Source organism: Dicentrarchus labrax, unplaced genomic scaffold (genome assembly GCF_905237075.1).
Source record: "Dicentrarchus labrax unplaced genomic scaffold, dlabrax2021, whole genome shotgun sequence".
In the NCBI taxonomy this organism is placed as follows: Eukaryota; Metazoa; Chordata; class Actinopteri; family Moronidae; genus Dicentrarchus; species Dicentrarchus labrax.
Window position 1 is genome coordinate 2629766 of NW_026136709.1, and position 20475 is coordinate 2650240.

At 41.1% G+C, this 20475-nt stretch overlaps 1 protein-coding gene across 1 annotated transcript in view; it reads right to left on the minus strand.

Moving 5' to 3' along the window:
* Positions 1-325: 325 nt before the first annotated feature.
* The window catches only part of vopp1b (VOPP1 WW domain binding protein b), a 36649-nt gene continuing 16499 nt past the window's right edge, over positions 326-20475 (minus strand). Inside the window, exons 3-5 of the mRNA XM_051410289.1 lie at positions 12209-12286; positions 9760-9893; positions 326-6561 (exon numbers count right to left, since the gene is read on the minus strand). Of these exons, the coding sequence (XP_051266249.1) occupies positions 6356-6561; positions 9760-9893; positions 12209-12286 (418 nt within the window). The 3' untranslated portion in view covers positions 326-6355. The remainder of the gene's footprint in view (positions 6562-9759; positions 9894-12208; positions 12287-20475) is intronic.

Consider the following 20475-nt stretch of genomic DNA (forward strand, 5'->3'; position numbering starts at 1 on the left):
ACATACCTGCTAAACATAAGCATGTTAGCATCGAGCTAGGTGCTACGGCCTCAGAGTCACTAACATTGCTGAGGAATCTCAGACCGTAAATTCAGGCTTCTAGTCATCAGTTGTCATTGAGACTGTCAGTGAGCTGTTGATTCAGCATGTTACGGGGTTTGCCATAATCTGCCCTCCTCATGTGGCATTTAAATGGGTGTGGTAATAACAAATGGAATACATTCATTCATACATTCCACTGCTTTTACCTGAAATGAGGCGTTTTGAAGTGTGCAGCACAATATCACTGTAACAACCAACTTCCAGTAAATCCATTAGTCTGGAGCACATTGTATCAGAAGTGCAGTTTATTTACATATGTCACAATGTATGATGGTATTTTATGTCCAAAGCAGAAGAGCAGAAGAGAAAGAGAAGAGGTTAACAAGGAGAGGATAAAAACAGCAGACAGAGGCTTAAACAACTCCAGGACCTGTTGCATAGTTTGACCTGATAAAACAGAATACCTGCCTCTCTAATGTTAGGCTGTTGGATATTGGGAACACACAGCACGACGCCCAAAGACACTGTGTTACTGCACGGGGCCCTGGTCTTACCCCAAAACCTGCTACTGTTTCTTGTGGGAGACTGGAGACCAGAAACCAGATTGGGATCAGAAGTGTCTCTTCGGTGGCCTTCCATCAACTCTACAGAGGTGTGTGCACTGCACATGTTCTTTCACAGTGAACACCACAAGTGACAAGGATGGACCAGGACAGGAGCGTGAGAATCTCCTCCACAACCTCATAAAACACTCTTTAAAAGTGAAAATGGGCACAGGGTATGAACTGAACTATTCTAATAAAGTGCCAGCTGACCCTTCTTAAGTCCCGCCCCTTTTCACTCTGTGCTCCAATAGCAGTTGAGCTAACCTCAGTCAGAACCTCGGCCAGCTGTCTCTTTTCCTGTGCTTGGTATGATATGTGCTAGGCTAATCTATGAAACCAAGTTTTGGAGATAGGTAAAAGACACATCATTAATCATTAGCCAGCTAGCTAACTAGTTACATTACTTGCTAGCTAGCTTGTTAATTTAATTGCTGATGTTAACAAAATGGCCTTACAAATGCTAACCGCAGTAATTACACTACCAAAAGTGTTCTCAGTAAACAGCGGTTGTGTGATATCTCGGTAATTAAGTTGAGCTATGACCGCAAAGCTGCAGATCCTGCCATAAACAGCTAGTGCAAAGAGAAACTCTGATTATGTCCTTACATCAAATCTGGACTTCTAATTTAATTTATGTTTCAGATGTAAAACGTTGAGACAGATGAGTAACTGAGTAAAAGGAATTATTTTGTGAGGATTAAACTATGACATTTATTTTGATTAGCACAATAATAGCTTGTCCTGTCTACTTAGCTAGCACTAGCACAGTAATATCCAAACTATTCTTACTATTTGCTACAATGGGCTCAGCCAAAAATACACAGATGAAGTCAGTAAGAGTTGTCATTGGAGAACATGAAGATTGTCCTTAAATGGTTGAATTGAGGATTTACAGCCACTGAAGCAGCAGTAACTCCAGCTGAAGCTCTGAGAGGTTTTTGGTTGGATTTTGTTGTTACTGCAATTTTTACATTGTTTTTTCTTTGTCACAAGATAAAACAGACATTTAAGGGGCGCCTGGTTATCTCAGTCAGTAGAGCTGGTGACCCATATACAGAGTTGCTGCAGCGGCCCGGGTTTGAATCCGACCTGCGGCCCTTTGCTGTGAGTCATCCCCTCTCTCCACCCACCCTTCCTGTCTCTCTACAGCTGTCTCTATCAATAAAGCCAACAAAAGGCCGAAAAAATAACTTTAAAAAACAAACAAACAAAAAAACAGACATTTAAAAGTCAAAACAAAATGTGTACATAAATTGTCAGGAAGTACAAGGAAAGGAGGAAGTTGACCGAGGTTCCACAGGGGCAGGACTTGGAAGGGTTAATACAGGCTATGCTGGTGCCATTCATCATTTCATAATAATAATAATAATAATTTTATAAATGAAACTTTGTTTTAAACGAGCTTCCATATTTAGCCCCCCCGTCAGGTCAGAATTTCTACTTGTGTAAGAAATGACTAAAAGTGTCCTCAGAGAGCACGTTCATCCTCTGAACAGCATAAGGTGGAAGCATATTTGTGCCATAAAAAGGATGAACACTCTTGATTTTACCACACATATATTGGCAATGTTTTTATTTTCTTTTATTAATATTCTTTAAACTTAACTTAGCCATGCAAGCCACAAAATAAAAGTTTACTTTCCTTAAAAAGACACCAAACCAAGGCTATTGGGTTCGGTTGAGACAGGCAATTTTAAACGTGGAAATGTCAACAGCCTGAGGTCCACAAACTGTGGAACGGTCATCAGATTTAATTACAATAAGTACACCAAGGAACAACAGGCCTCATGTAAGAAACAAACGTACTGGTGATTCACCAGTTTATTTAGTATTTTCTCTAAAGTATGAATGAAAGCAGGAGTGGGAAAGACACCAAGAGATGGTAGGCTTTCCTCCACATGGGGAGAAGCTCTCGTTTGATTTAAGAATAGAAATGCCATGTAAAATGATTATTCTGTGCAGTCTATCAGTTTGACAGCAGGCTATTGTACCTGAAGCAAACCAAAGAGAAAGAAAGTAAGAGAAATATGACTGTTCTTATACGAGACCCATTGTGTTTTCAGAGTTGTTGCTGTTTGTTCAGTGTGTGTATGGATGGGATGGCAGTGGGGACGGAACTACGCTACAGAAAGAGCTCAGCTACCTCTCAGAACTACCACATCATCATCATCATCACCTAGGTATTTATTGCAGCACAAACGCCCAAAAGAGAACCAAAAGCACAGGTTAGTCCACTGGAAGTGGTCATTCTGTTCTAAATGACCACATCACTGTACACACTGGAGCTAAAATATCACCTTTTTACAAACACAAGCTTTAACAGACCATCAGTAAGAATGTGTCAGTTCAACGGGGATCAGGGTTTGATAGCAGGGTTTGTTTGAGACTTTACTGGCTGCCTAAAATCCAATAATCTAATTAGTCGGCTATTTTGAATACTTGTATAAAGTAACATTTTTCAGTGTGGTGGCCAGAAGGTATATTCCAACAATAACAGTGATGGCAAGAATATTATTATTTTGAGAAAAAGAGCTTCTTTGTTTTCTTGTTGAGAGTTAGATGAAAATATTGATACCACTCCCATGTTTGTGCAATAATCTACAGCCAGCAACTGGTTAGCTTAGCATAAAGACTAGGCACAGAGAAACAGCTAGCCTGGCTCTGACCAAAGGTAACACTATCCACCTACCAACGCCTCTGAAACTCACAATGTAACAATCAAATTGTTAAAATGACACATTGTGTTTTTGATGTGGGTCTAGGCTAGGATAAGTCGCTGTTAAGTTGCCAGGCAACCAGTGGAGAGTCCAGGAAGTCGCTGGTTCTGGCTGAGAAATAGTCCAACAGTGAGTTTTAGAGGTGCTGGTAGGCTAGCTGTTTACTCGTGCAGTGTAGGCTTAGCTTTCCCTCTTAGCATAAATCCTGTTTTTGTGACATCATAGCAAGCAAACTAAAGTTTGAGGAATAGTTCAACATTCTTGGCCAACAGCAGCTGGGTGCAGTGAAGGAACTGCCACTAAAACCACAAACTGTCATCTTTGCATTTCTGTTTGTACACAAATTAAACATGTTTATTTAATGAGGTATATATTTTTAACTTTTTCCTCATAAACGCTGTTAACTCTTCTGCTAGCTAATTGCCAGCTCCATATTTAGTAGGACTATGACTAGTCACATTTCCCAGAATGTCAAACTATTCCTTTACATTTTGGAAGCACTTTCCAAAACACACCTTAGAATTTGCAACATAAAAGGTGCCAAGAAAGTATGTCCGGAGGTTAACTGTACTTGTTATTACTACAAACTGGACCGTTGTGGTAGATTTAGTTTATAACACAGGTTTTTCCCTCTCAGTCCCGTTTGGCTCCTTTTGTGCTGAGTTTCACCAGATATTCGAAATAACTGCACTGAAAAAAACTTCTTGGATTGCAATTAAGGTTTGATTCACTGAAGCAGAAACTGTTACAACTTTACTATATTCCTCCTGGATTGGGAGAAATAATTCACTAATTTACCTTTAATGCACTTGAGAGGCTTGTTGCAGCAACGTGGAAAAAGTTAAAATCTTTACATAAATCTTAGAGAGAAAAACGTGAAGTTAGGTAATGACAAAACAGTATCAAGCAACTCATTTTCCTTCACTGGCTTTCCACTGGACGTGCAGGCAGAGAGGATGCAGAGTAATGGTTTCCTAAAGGTGCCCTGAGCCACTCTGGGAAGCAGCTTGGTGCACAAGGCTTTTGGCACTGACACTCATGGCAATACGTCCCTTCGGGTATTTACTCTTATTTCAATTTGACCTAAATATTTATCTGTTGTGATCGTACAGTGCTATGTCACATCATCTTGTGGGTCCATGCAGCTGCGCCAAGATGGGACAGTGCCTGATTGTATGCCACTCCTTTTAGGCCCTGTTTACATGACGGTTTTTGCAGAAAACAGTCAACTTTTGTTGTGGTTTGGCATTTCTGTTTTGGAGGCTTGAAAACACAAACTTTTGAAACGCTACCCTAACCCACAAAATGTCACTGGGTACCTATGACGCAGTTTTGGTACGTGAGCACCGAGTGTTTTTAGAAGTGTCTTGCCTGCCATTCGTTGTTTACTTGCTTCTTTTGTCCTTAAAAAGGATACAAAAAGTTGTGTCATTCCACTTCATATCTCCTCTGACTGACTGACTTCTGACCTGGTGTCACAACGATGATATAGCAAATTCAATCCAGAGTCTGCACACAGTATTTCATTTTGAAAATTGCCCAGAGTCTCTATGCTGTTTCTGTCTCTGTGCTGCTTGTTGTGAGTGGGTCACGGCTTCTGTCAAAAGTAGACCAGCCGTGTATTCTATGTGGAGCAGAGTGGAGAGACTCTGGCTGAATCACATGCATTGTCTAGAACAGGTGCAATTAGCTCCAGCAGCCTGGTGGAATTTGGGGGATACCATCGGTATGAAATTTGGATGCCTTATAATCCAGAGTCACCAAAATAGTCAGTTTTCCAGTGCGCGTTTGCCACCTTCTCTTCCTGTTTACACTCACTGTGCTGTAGAGGAAAGAGTTTGTATGCTGACGCGGGGTGTTGAGTTGCAAAGTTACTCGGTTACCTACTTAACTTTTTTAAAACAAAGGAAAAACGTTTCCATTTTTAGAAAAACTGTGTCATGTAAACAGGACTTAAGTGTTTTAGTGTTATATGGTGATTTTCTTTGATTTTCCTACACTTGCTGTACAGGACTAAAGTAGCTACCAATAGCCTCACTGGGTGAGCTGTTAGAAAAGCATGGTGTTGATCTCATCAGTGACGGCTACCTTCAAGGAGTGCTTGTCTTCCAGTATAATGTTACGGCATAAACTACCAATTTATACTTTCAGACAGCACAGGATCTAAAGTTAAATGTGGCTCGTGGCAGAATTGGAACATGCCACTTTTATGTCCCATATGCCAGCAGAGCAGCATGCGGCATGCTGATTATCGAAGTGACTATGACCCTACAACTAGTGACACATTGTCAGCCACTCTTCCATCTCAGCGTCACTCAATGTGACTCATCTTGTGCTGAACTTAAGCCTACATTGCTGCTAAGAGAAGCACAGAGACTAGCTCATTATGTCATTACGTAACAGGACTTCACATACAGTAATAAAAAATGTATCAAGAACTCATCATTTAGTAAAGACCTATCTTGCAGTAAAATGCTGGATAGAAAATATCATCCTTGTACAGAGATAGTCCTTTTTTACAATCATGTATCTTTGATTTGATCAATTTGATAGTTGATATATTTGTTAAATGTTAAAACCCTGTCTGGTGAGAGTATCCAGTATCCAGCATTTTATTACAACAGGAGTTTGACCGTCATCCATTCTGCACTGTTACAGCTGTAGTTAGTTGCACTGTGGGTGAATCCAAAACCTCGACCTAAATGTGTCCATCACTGCTCATCTTCAGTTCAACATGGCTGGCACACACTGTACACAGATCCACAGAAATCAAGAGTAGATGAAGCAGTGTGAGTGAATGAGTGTGTGTGCCTGTGCATCTAGATTCTGGTTATTGTGCCTCTTTTGGTCTTTTCTGCTGGACAAGAGATTGTGTGTGTCTTACATCCCCAAACAGTTAAGTTCCTCATCTTCATCAGAACTTCCTGATAATTTAGCCTCTGGCTCCTTCCTTCCCCTTTTTAGTTCCATCTCTTCGGTTCCCGGCAGACGTTACTTCTTGTCGCTGTTTTGAAATATTTGTTCGTAGGGTGGAGGTGGGTGGTTGCAGTAGGACGGAGGTGGAGGATAGGAGCCCATCATCATGTGTGCAGAGCCAGGCTGTGCCGGATACGCCGGGTGTGTCATGGTAAGCCCTGGGTCACCACCTGTCATCCCATTGACGCCGAAGCCCTGCATACTTCCTGGCTGCTGGGAAACTGGAAAGAAGAAGAGACAGTTATCTTTTAGTATCAGTTGACCCTTCCTAAGTGCCCCCCCTTTTTGCTCTGTGCTCCAATATCAGTTGAGCAAGCCTCGGTCACCTGAATATAGGAATTGTTGTGTTTTTGTTACCTTAGAATAAGCCATTTTTTTCTACAGGTGCCACGAGTTGCCTTCCATGGCGTCTGCCATGCTGAACTGCTAGAACAGACAAACCACTGGCCATAGACAGGGCCTTTTGCAGTTTTAGTGAGTTTTGTGTCCATCATAGTTTCTCCTACACACTTCACAGCCTGCTCTCATTCATTGTCAAATACAGACGTGTGTTCGGTTAGTTGCAGTTCAAAACTTCACCACTAGATGACACTAACACTGGTCCTTTAAGCTATTGTTAGAAACCCATTAGCTAACTAACGATTGATATACATTAGCTGGTGTTTTGCTCTGTAGCAAGATATCACGTTAGAAGCAGATCCTGTCCTGTTAGTTGTGAGGTGGGGCCTCCATGGACCGGACTTGTTTGTCCAGCACATCCCACAGATGTTCAGTTGGATTAAGATCTGGAGAATTTGGAGGCCAAGTCAACACCTTGAACTTGTTGTTGTGTTCCTCAAACCATTCCTGAACCATTTTTGTTTTGCGGCACGGCACATTATCCTGCTGAAAGAGGCCACTGCCATCAGGGAATACCGTTTCCATGAAAGACTACATGGTCTGTAACAATGCTAAGGTAGGTGGTACGTGTCAAAGTAGCATCCACATAATGGCAGGACCCAAGGTTTCCCAGCACTGCCCAACACATCACACTGCCCAACACATCACACTGCCAATGCCGGCTTGCCTCCTTTCCACAGTTTCCCAAGCTCAGATTAATTTTTATGAAACCCTTCGATTGTTTTGATTGGTGGACTCTGACGGACTACAGGAATTTAAATAATGGAGGAATGGACACAACGTACGATTATGACCACTTCAGAGGTTTTTTTCCATCTCTCTTGTTTACAGTGCGTAAGTCCGAATGAATTATACTTTGGTGTTCATAGTTTCCGTAAAATGATCTGAATCTAACTGATCCAACGATGTGCAGCATCCATACTGACAAAGGTTTAAACGTTTATATTTGTGTAGGAGATCTAAGCAGCTCAGAACTCGCTCAAGCGGGCGACCCGGGGGCTTTAAGAGGTCCAATACACATATGACATGCTAATAGCATGTGCATTCAGAATAAATGAGACATTATTTAACATTGCAATAATTTCAATAAAATCCACTATCCACTATCCTCCTCTATTGGAGACCTGTGTTTATTTGTTGAAACGTGTGGCCACACCAGGCTTGTAAAGGAGACCTGTGTCTATTTGGGACCCCTGCTTTTTCTATTTACTTTTACAGTACATCAAAATGGTACATCACTTGTGTGGTCCATCTCATCTTTTATACACCATGATTCATCATGTCATTTATTAGCACACAGCATATTAAAAAACACCTGATCGAGGCCAGTTCTGACACCTGTGGTAACATCAAGAGCTTTGGCATGTGTACATTTTTCACTTGTACATGTATTGACCACTGGGGGCAGCAAACACGCCTTGGGCAGCCACGCTACATCAGAGGTGCAACAGAACAACAACTGGTGTATCTACCAGCACTCCATTGGCCTTTCGTCAATTATGGGTGGAGGGGTGGTGGGGAGGTGGGGAAACCCACTCACAGTTGGAGCTAGAACTCTAATTGGATGCTGGACCACTCTTTTTGGCAGAATTGGTAGACTTCAACTAAATTTGGTGGTTTTCTTGCATGGACTTGTCCTTTGCATTATGTGAACTGTCCAATTGCATTGGTTTTTGTCTACTACGTCATGTAGTAGTCATAATTTCCATGAGTTCAGAATTTGAATCTCACACAAGAATCAACCAATAACAATCAACACTATTATACAGAGCAAATCCAGAATGTAAATGAACTCAATGTGGCTACAGCATAATAATGGCGTCATGAAGAGAACCAAAACTGTTGGAATGAAAATCTTTAGGATTCCAGCTCTCTCATTGTTATTCCTAAACTCTTTGGTAACACTCAATAACTGCTCTCACTACAGCACAAAATGACTAGGCTAAACCAAAATTCATCAAATTAATAAATGAGGGCTTAAAATGTACTCACTGATATCGCCTTACACGTTCTCTGTGTCTGAGCAGCCACAGTCATATCAGAGAGCCATTTTTTCTCTCTTCTGGGTTCAAATGTTTGGGTACAATCCAAAGCCCAAATGAACTCTGTGACATCCCCTCACAGCAGAATGTCAGAAATGATTAGAACAAGCAGCCTGTGATACTGACTTTACTGTTTTGGAGTTCATCAGAGAGACTAGCTATGACTTCCTCTTCTGGCTCACCTTTCTACTATTTAGTCTGCCTGCAGAATTGAGTTTTACATAGTGGTTATTATTGGAGCGCTCCATTCAATTTTCCGCTTGGCTGACTGACACAGAGCATACTTCCATTCATTTAAGAGTTTAATCAGCTGCCCTACTTTCTCCCAAAATCTCAAGTTTTAAATAAAGAAGGCTTTAAGGACACAGTGCTGACTGTAAAGATTCAGAGCATGTTAACTGAAAGTCCACTGGTTTTCCAGTTAACATGTTGAGAGTGTTGGAGGACATTTTGGCTTAGGTCAATCATATATTGTATATCCATCCTCATCTCCCAGTGTTTCCACTGAGGTTCCACTTTCCAATCAAAAGTGTGTAGAAAAGCAGCTGGTTGGAAACGCACTAAGGTGTTAGTTGTTGGTCTGAAATGCATCTGAAACTAGGGCTGTATCTGAACCAGGATTCTCCAACTCAGCTTTCTCCATTTTGTACCTGTGATTTTTGTTTTTTCTTCTGAATTTATTTTTTTTAGCCTTTTCATGCCATTAGATAGAGAAGATTGACAGGAAAGGGTTTTCAGGGGATTCATTTTCATCAACATGCCTGACATACAATTATGAGAAATACCATCTTATACATGGCCTCTGCCTAATATAGTCCAGCCGTCCTGACTTAGCTCTTATAAAAGCTTACATGTGAAGTCTCACTCAGCTTTACCTGTAAAAAAGTTTTTTCTTTTATTTCTATTCGACCCTGTTTTGGGGTACTTTAGGCATTGTGTTTGCCACATCTCCGTCTGTGTATTTGAGTCCTGCTGTACCTGGTGTGGTGACAGGGTGCCTGGTGAAAGAGACGTTGAAGGCCGGCTCGTCTCTCAGAGGGGACGGATACATCCTTCTGCGGATGAAGAAGCCGGCACCGCAGCAGAACAATACCCCCATCATCAGCAGCACCCTGAGTGAAAAACACAGGACATCTCAGACCTTTAACAGTTTTATTACTGCTTAATAATCAGCAGTATCATAAGTATTTTTCCACCTGGACCTTATTTTTCTCCTGGTTTTTGTGTTGAGTGATGAATGGGGTTTGGTTTGGTCCAATATTGAGTGAGACTGCTGCAGCCATTAAGTCTAACATACACCATTAAAACACATCCATTACAATTATAATATATATGCAAGATAATATCTACTTTTAATCAGGTTATAAAATGTTTTTAATACATCTTTTAACCTGTAGGATGTAAACATATAGTATGCTAAAAAAAAGAAGAAGAAGCTCTGAGAACTGCTGTATTTGTTCACATTCTTAAATTATAATGGACACTGATTGATTGATTCACTGAAGGTAATTACCAGATCGTCAGCCTTAAGGCCTGGTCACATCTGCATTTTAAATGTGACATTTTGTGGGAAAATATTGAATTCCAATGGAATTAATAAAATTATTGGATTCAGCCCACTTGCAAGGGCAAATTGTGGAGGAAGCTGTAGCTTATTAACTGTGTGGCACAGTCCAGTTTTATTTTACGTCCTCTCCCTGAGAATACTGTGAACTGCTGCACAAAGGGGAATGGGTTGCAGAAATGTATTACTCACGAGTCAATAGTACAAATAGCTCCTGAATAAACTGTGTGTACTTAGGACAGTTGCTCATTTACAAAAAATCCTGATGCCACAATGTCATTATAGCTTATATATTAAATATGAGACAAAAAGGAGCTTGCTATAAACTAGTAAAACTACTGTTAGAGGTAACGGTTTATGTGGAGTTAGCTCATTAAGGTTGCTCCTCATTCTGGATATTATATTGCAGTATATATATATATGTATATATCTCACACTGCAGGGTGAACAAGCAATGCTTCACTCAAAAGGAACTATGTTAAAAGATTTAATAAGTGGGCTATTGTTTGTTAGCTATCTAGGCTTAGTGCAATGCATTTTCCATCCTAAAGCATCAGTCTGTTCCTCAGTCAGCAGTCACACAGCCTGACAAATGTTAGCACTATTAAATAAACAGACATTAGACCCATATCCTTGCTCACAGACTATTGCAATTTTCTGATATTGACTTTGGTACCATATGCTGGCTGGTTGATTTCCTAACTATGAGGTCACAGAGAACCCGGGTAAATAACACTTTATCTAAGGCCCTCATGTGCTCCACAGGGTCACCTCAGGGGTGTTTTCTGTCACCACTTTTATTTGTACTCTACACCAATGACTGTCAGAATATGTTTGAATCAAGGCATATTATTAAGTATGCTGATGATTCTGTGATAATTAGTCTTCTGCAGGATCACGAGGTGGGCCATGGCCCACTTTTGGACAATTTTATCTCATGGTGCAAAGACTCATATTTACAACTCAACGTCTCTAAAACCAAAGAGATGTGTATTGACTTTCGTCGCAATCCTCCCAACACTGCTTCAACTTTGATTAACGGCACAGCGTTGGATGTGGTAAGCCAATACAAGTACTTGGGCACCATTTTAGATGATAAATTGAACTTTGACACCAATACAGACTATATATGTAAAAAGGCCAATCAGAGACTGTTTTTTTTTAAGAAAGTTGAAGGAGTTTAATGTTGACAGATCACTTCTGAAAACTTTTTATTCATCTTTTGTTGAGTCAATTTTAACTTTTGCTATGATCTGCTGGTTTGGCAATTTGAGTGTAATCAACAAAAACAGAAAATAATTGGCACTGACCTCAACAGCATTGGGTATGTGTATGAGGCCAGAGCCACACATCACTCACCCACTACACTTTGCCTCCTACCATCAGGAAGGAGGTATACCTCCCGAAAATGTGCCAGGTCTAACAGATACCTGAGATCATTTGTACCATCAGCTGTTGGGTTTCTCAACAAACTATAGGTCATCTTCCATCCCTGCCCATGTCACAGTACATTTTTTTACTTTTTATTTTTTATTTTTATATATATTGTACATGTGTATTTATGCTTTTATTTATTCATCATTTCATGTTTTTATGTGTTTTTGTGTGAATATGTATGTGTTGGCTACCTGTTGTGAACCAAATTGGGGGGACATTAAAGACATTTCAATTCATTTCAATTTAATTCAATTCAATTCAATTCAATTCATTTTCCATCCTAAAGCATCAGTCTGTTCCTCAGTCAGCAGTCACACAGCCTGACAAATGTTAGCACTATAAATAAACAGACATTAACAACAGTAATAGCAGACGCACATCCATCCCTGTGAGAGAGTACAGTAGACACAGCCCTAACTAACTCACCAGAAGTACCATAGTCTCTGGATGGACAGAGCTCTCACACAGCAGCGAGTCCCACAGCAGTCCTCATAGGAGCGACATCTGAAACAGGAACCACACAGTGAGACACATCAGCCACAGCACAAATACCAATAGCCTCAAAATACACACACCGTATATACACATATATATGTTTTGTGTTGTTGTATCTTTTGTTATTATTTTGATGTGAGGGGGACCCCTAGCGGCAGAAATGACATATTGTGTGTTCAAGGGATCACTTAAGTTGGCGGCTGTGGCTCAGAGGCAGAGTGGGTCATTCCTTAATCGGAAGGTTGTGGGTTCGATCCCCGGCTCCTGGTGCCACATGTTGAAGTATCCTTGAGCAAGATACCCAAATTCCTCCTGATGCCGTGTGTGAATGTGTATGAATGAGTTAGTTTCTGTTCGATGGACTTTGCCATCACTGAGTGAATGTGTGTGAAAGGGTGAATGTGGCACGTAGTGTAAAAGCGCTTTGAGTGGTCGGAAGACTAGAAAGGCGCTATACAAGTACAGGTCCATTTACTGCAATGAATTCTGAGGTCAACATCAATGTTTGCACCAACGACAAGCCATGTTGTGACATTTCACTCAGAACCACAAATGTGAACCTTGAGGAAAGGTCAGCGGATCAGTCATTAGGAGTCATCCTTACTTAAGTTTGTCCCATAAAGTAAATGTTGAGATATTTTACTGCATGATTGAAACCTGCTGTTGGTGCTAAATTAAAAATCAGAGGATCACCAAAGTCCAGAGGATTTACAAAATCACATGGCAATGTATCAAATACTTTTGTGATATTCCAGTCTGGACCAAAATGGTGCCATTGCCATGCCTAAAGCTATGCTGATGTGTAAAGGATAGACCGATATATCTGCAGGCTCTGTGGTTTGGGAATTTTGCAGGTTTTCTGTTGATTAAAGTTGCAGGTTTTGTTGACTGATGAAGTTGTGTTTCTGTACAATAATCGGTGAGGTCTGGTCCCCTTAAACACTCCAAACACAGCCATACTGTTAAATAATGAATCCTGAGCCCCGGCTAAATGACACGACTCATGCGGTCAGACGGACAAACTGCAGGTGTCTTCAAATGTTAAGGGACTGCTGGCGTCATTATCAGAAAACTGTGAAAGATGCTAAAAGAAAACATTATCCTGTCAAACTGTCACAAGCCTCGTGTTTTGTTTAACACTATTGACTCACTTCTTAATGCCCCACAGACTGCCTGTATGGAGGCGTCCCCTGCTGTGTGTGAAAACTTCCTTCACTTTTTTATTGATAGGGTCACTTCAATTAGGGCTCAAATCTCACCTTCAGCTTATGACCCCTCAATCTCTGTCCCCTGCTCTGCTGTCTTTGACCAGTTTGAGCCTGTGACTTTTTCCTTTTTACAGGAGGTTGTTGGTCATTTGAAGCCCTCAGGTTCTCTAAACGATGCTGTCCCCCCTCGACTATTTAAGGAGGAGTTCTCCACTGTAGGACCATCTGTTATTGCAGTCATAAATAGCAGTCTGACCTCAGGTGTGGTCCCTGAAAATTTTAAACATGCAGTAGTACAGCCTCTGCTTAAAAAACCTGCTCTAGATCCTGCAGTTCTTACTAATTTCAGGCCTATCTCCAAACTGCCTTTCCTTTCAAAAATCCTAGAGAAGATTGTGCACAGTCAATTAATGGCCTTTCTGGAAGAACATAATATCCTAGAGGTTCCAATCCGGTTTTAAAACCCTGCACAGCACTGAATCAGCTCTCTCAAGAGTTTTTAATGATATCTTTTTAGCTACTGACTCTGGTGACTGTGTTATCCTTATGCTTTTAGATTTAACTGCTGCATTTGACACAGTGGATCATGAAATATTGATCTCACGTTTGAAGCAGTGGGTGGGCATCAGGGGCATAGCACTGGAGTGGTTCAGGTCGTACTTGGCTGTTCGAACTTTCTGTGTCAGCCTAGGTGACTGTATCCTCCTCTGCTTTCTTGGTGGGGTCCCACAGGCTCAGTTCTTGGCCCTCTCCTTTTCTCTCTCTATTTGCTCCCACTTGGTTCCATACTTAGGAAGCACGGCTTTTCATTCCACTGTTATGCAGACGAGAGTCAGATTTATGTGCCTCTTAAAAAGAAAAATGAATACTCTGTCAGACTGCTACTTAAGTGTCTCGATGACATAAAGGCCTGGATGGCTCTGAACTTTTTAAATTTCAATGATAAAAAGACGGAAGTGATGGTTTTTGGTGGCACCACTGGGACCCCGCCTGTAGATCTGGGTTCCTTGGCCCAGTATATTAAACCTAGCATCACAAACCTAGGGGTTAAAGTGGACCCTGAGCTTAAGTTTGACAGTCAGATCAAGGCTGTTGTCAAATCAAGCTTTTTCCATTTGAGGCAGCTGGCCAAAATAAAGCCAATTCTATCAAGGCAGCACTTTGAGACGTTAATCCACGCCTTTGTTACCACTCGGCTGGATTACTGTAATGCACTGTATGTGGGGGTTAGTGGGTCCTCCATCGCCCGTCTCCAGATGGTACAGAATGCTGCTGCACGTCTTTTAACTGGCACACGTAAACATGAGGACATTTCCCCCATTTTAGCCTCACTCCACTGGCTGCCTATTCAATTTAGGATCCATTTAAAAATTATTTTATTTGCTTTGGTCTTGGAATGGTCTTGCCCCGCCCTACCTCTCTGAGCTTCTACACCCCTATATACCCGTCCGCTCTCTCAGGTCAGATGATCAGCTGCTCCTGAGTGTGCCTAAAACTAAGCGGAAGCTCAGAGGGGACCATGCCTTTGCTGTGTCTGCTCCTAAATTATGGAATGATCTGCCTCTGCTCGTTAAACAGGCCTCTTCTCTTCTCTGTGGCCTTTGACACCTAGTAAGATGTCGACTTTATTTACTTGATTTAATTTCTTATTTTGATTGCTTTTTATTGCGTGGCTATTATTTTTACTCATGTTTTATGTCTTGTCATTTTATTGTTGTATTTTATATGTAATTTTTGCGCCTCATGTGAGCTGTTATGTCTTTTATTTATTATGTCTTATTTATTCTCCTGTACAGCACTTTGGTCAACTTTGGTTGTTTTAAAGCGCTTTGAGTGGTCGGAAAACTAGAAAGGCGCTATACAAGTACAGGTCCATTTACCATTAAAGTGCTTCACATATAAAGTTGGATTGGATTGGATTGGATTGGATGCGTTTGCGTGTTGGTATGGCGTATCGTGGTTCGAGTGTGTATACCATCTTCTTAAAACTCCCGTTTTCCACGACACTGTACGGTCGTAGGTCCTTACATATGAAGACGGCCACAGACTCCATTATCTTCTGTGCGCGGGCAGAGTTTGGTGGCAGTTTGCAAAGGAAGGATCTGTCGAGTTGCGTCTGTTTTGAATCCACAGGTTTAGCCGCGGGTTGCTGCAGAGCATCTGCATGGTGTCGGCTTAAGTGGTTGCACAAATTTGTTGTGTTATTGCAGTATTTTAGTACTGCCTGGCACAGCTTACACACTACCTTACTTTGGTCTGTTTCCTGTGTTCCGGGTTTACACTGCTTTTTAAAGTTGAAGGCGCTGGTTTAACACTGCTGCTACCTGCTTCGGTTGCCATGTTGTTGTTGTTGTGTGGTCGAGTCCAGCCTCCGTCCGTACAACGCAAATCACACAAAGGTGTTGCTCACCGCGCCCCCACTGGCCAGGTGCTTGAATCGATTCAGATGATTTAATGAATCGATATTGAATTGGAAAAAAATGATTGCAATGCATTGATGAATCGATATTTTTACCCACCCCTACTGTCTATATGGCATTATATTGCAGGACAGAGAGCCTCACTACAGCACACTGACATTTCCTCCGAGATAACAAGCCTCGAAGCAGCAGACACAGGTGTATTGTAATGTTGCCATTCATCACATTTTCTGCTTCGTAAACAAAACTTTAAAAAGTTTGGTTTATAATGGCAGGCCCAGCAGCCTGCGAGCCAAATATTCAGAACAGAGGCCAACTGTGATTGATCAGTCTATAGAGAGCAGCAGGAAACCTGCATTAATACAGCTGAAATAATAACAAGGGCCATGCGTGTGTGTTTGTGTGTGTCCTGTGATAGATGACTGTGGATAGCCAGCATGACAGTGCATACCTCAGACTCCCAGTCCTGTCTGGCATTTTAACACCAGATGGGGGATGAACAGCCATTGTCCCTGGACTCCCGGGTCTGTAGTATTAAAGCCAGTACAGTATTTGCACAGTGCCACATAAGATACCAACCCCTGCTGTACTGTTTGCACGTATAAATATTCTTTGTACTGGACGTATGGCGGACAATTTAGAACACTCGGATTCTGTGGTTACCCAAGAGCCGGATCTAATAATTATGAGACACTTTTCTCGAAATGACGAGATCTTGGGCCTTTCTCAAAACAGAGAACATAAAGAACAGACTTGTGTTCTTGCAGAGAATATTCTTGCAAATTGTCCTTGGAAGAATGAACTCAAGTTCAGTTGCATGGAGAGAGCGGTTGATGGTTTGAGACAATGCTACTGCACACACCCTCTCCACGTTTAAGACCTTCCTCTTTGCAGGAGCTTATAGTTAGGGCTGGCTGAGGTCAGTCCTGAACCAGCCCTTAGTTATGCTGCTACAACCCTGCAGACTACCTTAAAACTGTCAAACCATCACAATATATTCTTATTTACTTTTTTCTTGAAGTGAAATAAAAGAGCTCTGGTTATTTCATTTTTTAATTTTGTACTCCTCTAGGTTTATTTCGTTTCCGTGGTAACTTGTTTTCATTACTTATTTCTTTATTTGGAATCAGTGTGAAACTGAACAAACACTACCTCTGGGATGCAAATCACTGCAAAGAAAGAATGGCTCTGAATGAATTATTGATTGAATGAGAATAGTGAGGCCACGTAGGCAGGCCTGATGCACCTGGACATTTTATTACCAGTGCTCTAAAATGTTCAAGTGTCAGCGTTTGACAGATGCACACTCAGCAGAGACACAGTCATTATTATCAAGAGGAAAATCTAAGTTTAAGGTTTTTCCATTGAAGTTTTTTTGTCTGTTCAGAGTGTTTCCTGAGGAGACATGAACATCAAGGCCTCAAATCCTCCATGCAAAGCTCTTAAATATGGCGGCAGGCAAACAAAACGCAGCACGGTGGAAAAGGCCCAAAAAGAGTCTAACCACGTAAATTACACTGAAGCCGTTTGGATAAATCTGTCTTGAGAACAGGCAGGGACCCTTCACTTTCATTTTTCACTGTATACAATTAGATACATGTACAATGCCTGAGTCATGTCAGATAGATTTTCATCTGCAGTGGTAGTTTAAAAGGTTATACAAACTCACTTGCCACTGGATGTGGCACTACAGCACCAGCATCTCAGACCAAAACAACGGGTGCAACGGCTGCCTCCACTGACAAAAGCAGTAATATTACTGAGCAGATAATCATAAAACCCACTTCAAAGTGGACAGAAACAAAATAAAACTCCTCCTTAATTCACCAAGAAGAGAAATATTTGTGAAAAGGGCTGCAATGACTGCAAGGTCAGCTAACGTTAATCCTCAGGGACAAATTTATGTCCACCAAAGTGCTTGTTGCCCCTGACAAGCTCAGATTGTTATTCTAAGTGTGTGACAACATTATAGAAAGGATCCCTACAAGAGAGAGCTTTTGTTTAACCACAAACAGCTGTAATATTGCTATCACTCAACACCAGACTCCATACAACAACAGTCCTTTTACCTCAGATATGTAAACAGGAAGTATAATGTTGGAATGGATTCAGTTAGGTACATTGTGAGCAACAAATTCAGCCCTATTTTTTTAAATTCTTTTTAGCGTTTATTGGTCTACCTTTTGGCCAATTAGCACCATTTAAAGGAAAGAGAAGGCAGCCTGATTCATAGAGTAGATTTAAGTCAGAGTGCAAAAAAAAGTTTGCTGAAAGTGGACTGTCCAACGTACGCCTCCACAGAGTCCATTCATTCCTGATTATGGACACCTTGAAGGGCATTATCCCACTTACACCGTGATCACTTGCCAAAGAAAAAAATGAAAGATGTGTATTTTTTTTGTTTTTTTTGTTTGTTTTTTACAAGCCATAACTCCTTCCCTGGTAAAAGCAAACTGATGATTCTCATCCTTTATTATTCTCCTATTTGCACTGTGTCTTGATCATTAGACTCACCATAACAAATGGCTTATCAATATTGTTGTTTGTTGTTGTTATTCTAAGTGTGTGACAACATTATGAAAAGGATCCCTGCAGAGATAGACCTTTAGTTTAACCAGAAGCAGCTGTAATATTGCTATCACTCAACACCAGACATCATAGACAAAAACTTTATTTTACATCTGCATATCATTGCAACTTCATTCAAAGTGGACGGAAACCAAATAAAACTCACCAAATGCTACTTCACAAAGTCATCAAACTATGTCTTTTAATTTTGTTTTGATGTGAGAGACCCCCTAGCAGCAGAAAATGACACACTCAGAGCTTCTACCATCCATCATTCAGCTGTTTGATCATTCTGGAGACTGCAGTTTGTGCTGCTGTGGAAATGTGTTGCTGAGAGGAAGTCAAATGCTAATTATTTTAATAATTATTTTAAAAGTTGCTCCAAGCTGTGGATACATTGATTGGAGCTATAAACTGTTTTGTTCTTGATGGTTATCATCATGCTATACTAAATTATATGTAAAGAGGTACTCCACCTTAAAACTAAACTGAACTATACGACCATACTGTGATCAAACACGTCATTGCTGCTGTTAGAATTGACATTATTACCAAATTTATGAAAATGGCTCAACACGCCCTCTATTGTTTGCCCTGTATGTTTTAAGACAAGAGCTAAGAAAGAGTCGACTCTACATCAGAACATTTCTATAAAAATAGTGTTAAGGGCCTCTAATCAGAGGAGGGCGGCCCACCTCCCCCAGCCTCCTCTTTGAGTGGGAGTCTGAACCCGCTGCGCTACAAACAGGTAGCTCACAGACATTTTTACAAACAGCCGTCAAAGAGCAGAGCTTTGACACTCACAAGATATTCTGTTCATTCCAACTTGGAAAAGTAGAAATGTCCCTGTCAAAACATCTGCTGAGTAGGCAAACCACATCAATGCTGGAGTGTCATTTAAGTGCTGTTTCCTTTTTGTTTTTGTTTTGTTCATACAGCAACACAGTATAACATCTGTGATCACTTATTATCAACACAGACATATAGACACTATGCACAACACTTCTCTTTTCCTCTTTGTCATTAACTTATTTGAACATGTTGTGGATGGTTAGCAGAAAAAGAAGCTGGACAGAGAAACACAAACTGAGGTCTGAGAGGACGAGGAGAAAGCAAGTGGAGGAGAAAGGAGGTTTGTCCCTCTCGGTTGTTTTTCATCACCAAGGTAATCTCTCTTCACTGATGCTCTGTGTCTCTCGCCCTCCTCCTAATCACCGCTGTAGCTGTGGCCAGCAGCTAGAAAGCAAACTAAATGGATGAGTGTTGGAAATGCCTGTCTGCATCAGTAAAACAAACGCTGCTTCCCAAAACGGTGAGTAGCAGAGCTAAAAGCCCCGGCAAGCAATTTAATCAAGCTGAATTGGATTTTGATTAGTGTGCGAGGGAGGCACATGTTGATGAACCCACTGAGATTCAACAGTGCACTCTGCAGCTCAACACAGAGTGTAGCTTCTGTCTGATATTCCAGCCGACACAGGAGCCAGGTTTCCATCCAAATGTAGCGCAAATTGTAACCCAATTTACAAAAAATTGGCAAAGCAAAATGTAAATGAGTGCACATTCCTATCCACTACTGTTGTGTGAATATTAGGAGCTGGTTCATGCACACTGTATAAACAGGTGGTGGAGCTAATTCTCCAGCCAGTGCCATTAAACCATTGCAGAAGAAGAGAATTCAATAAATAAAAACTCCAGTCAAAGCTCAAATGATCTACAGCCATGTGGAAAACCTGGTGGAAACATCACCTTTCTGTTTGCTTTGTGGATTGATGTAGGAAGGTTACAGTCTCCTCATTGGTCCACACACATTTGATTCACATTCAACTCTTCACTGGAAGCTTGAGTGATGTTTAAGTCATCCTCATCATTTATTCATTAAGTTGTTTCGATTTTCTTTTTCTCTATACACCAACTCACCACCTCAGCCAAGCTCAAAAACAGTTTTTTCCAATATTTCCAGTGTTTCTACTCAGGCTCTGATGCACAAATTGAAAATGTGCAT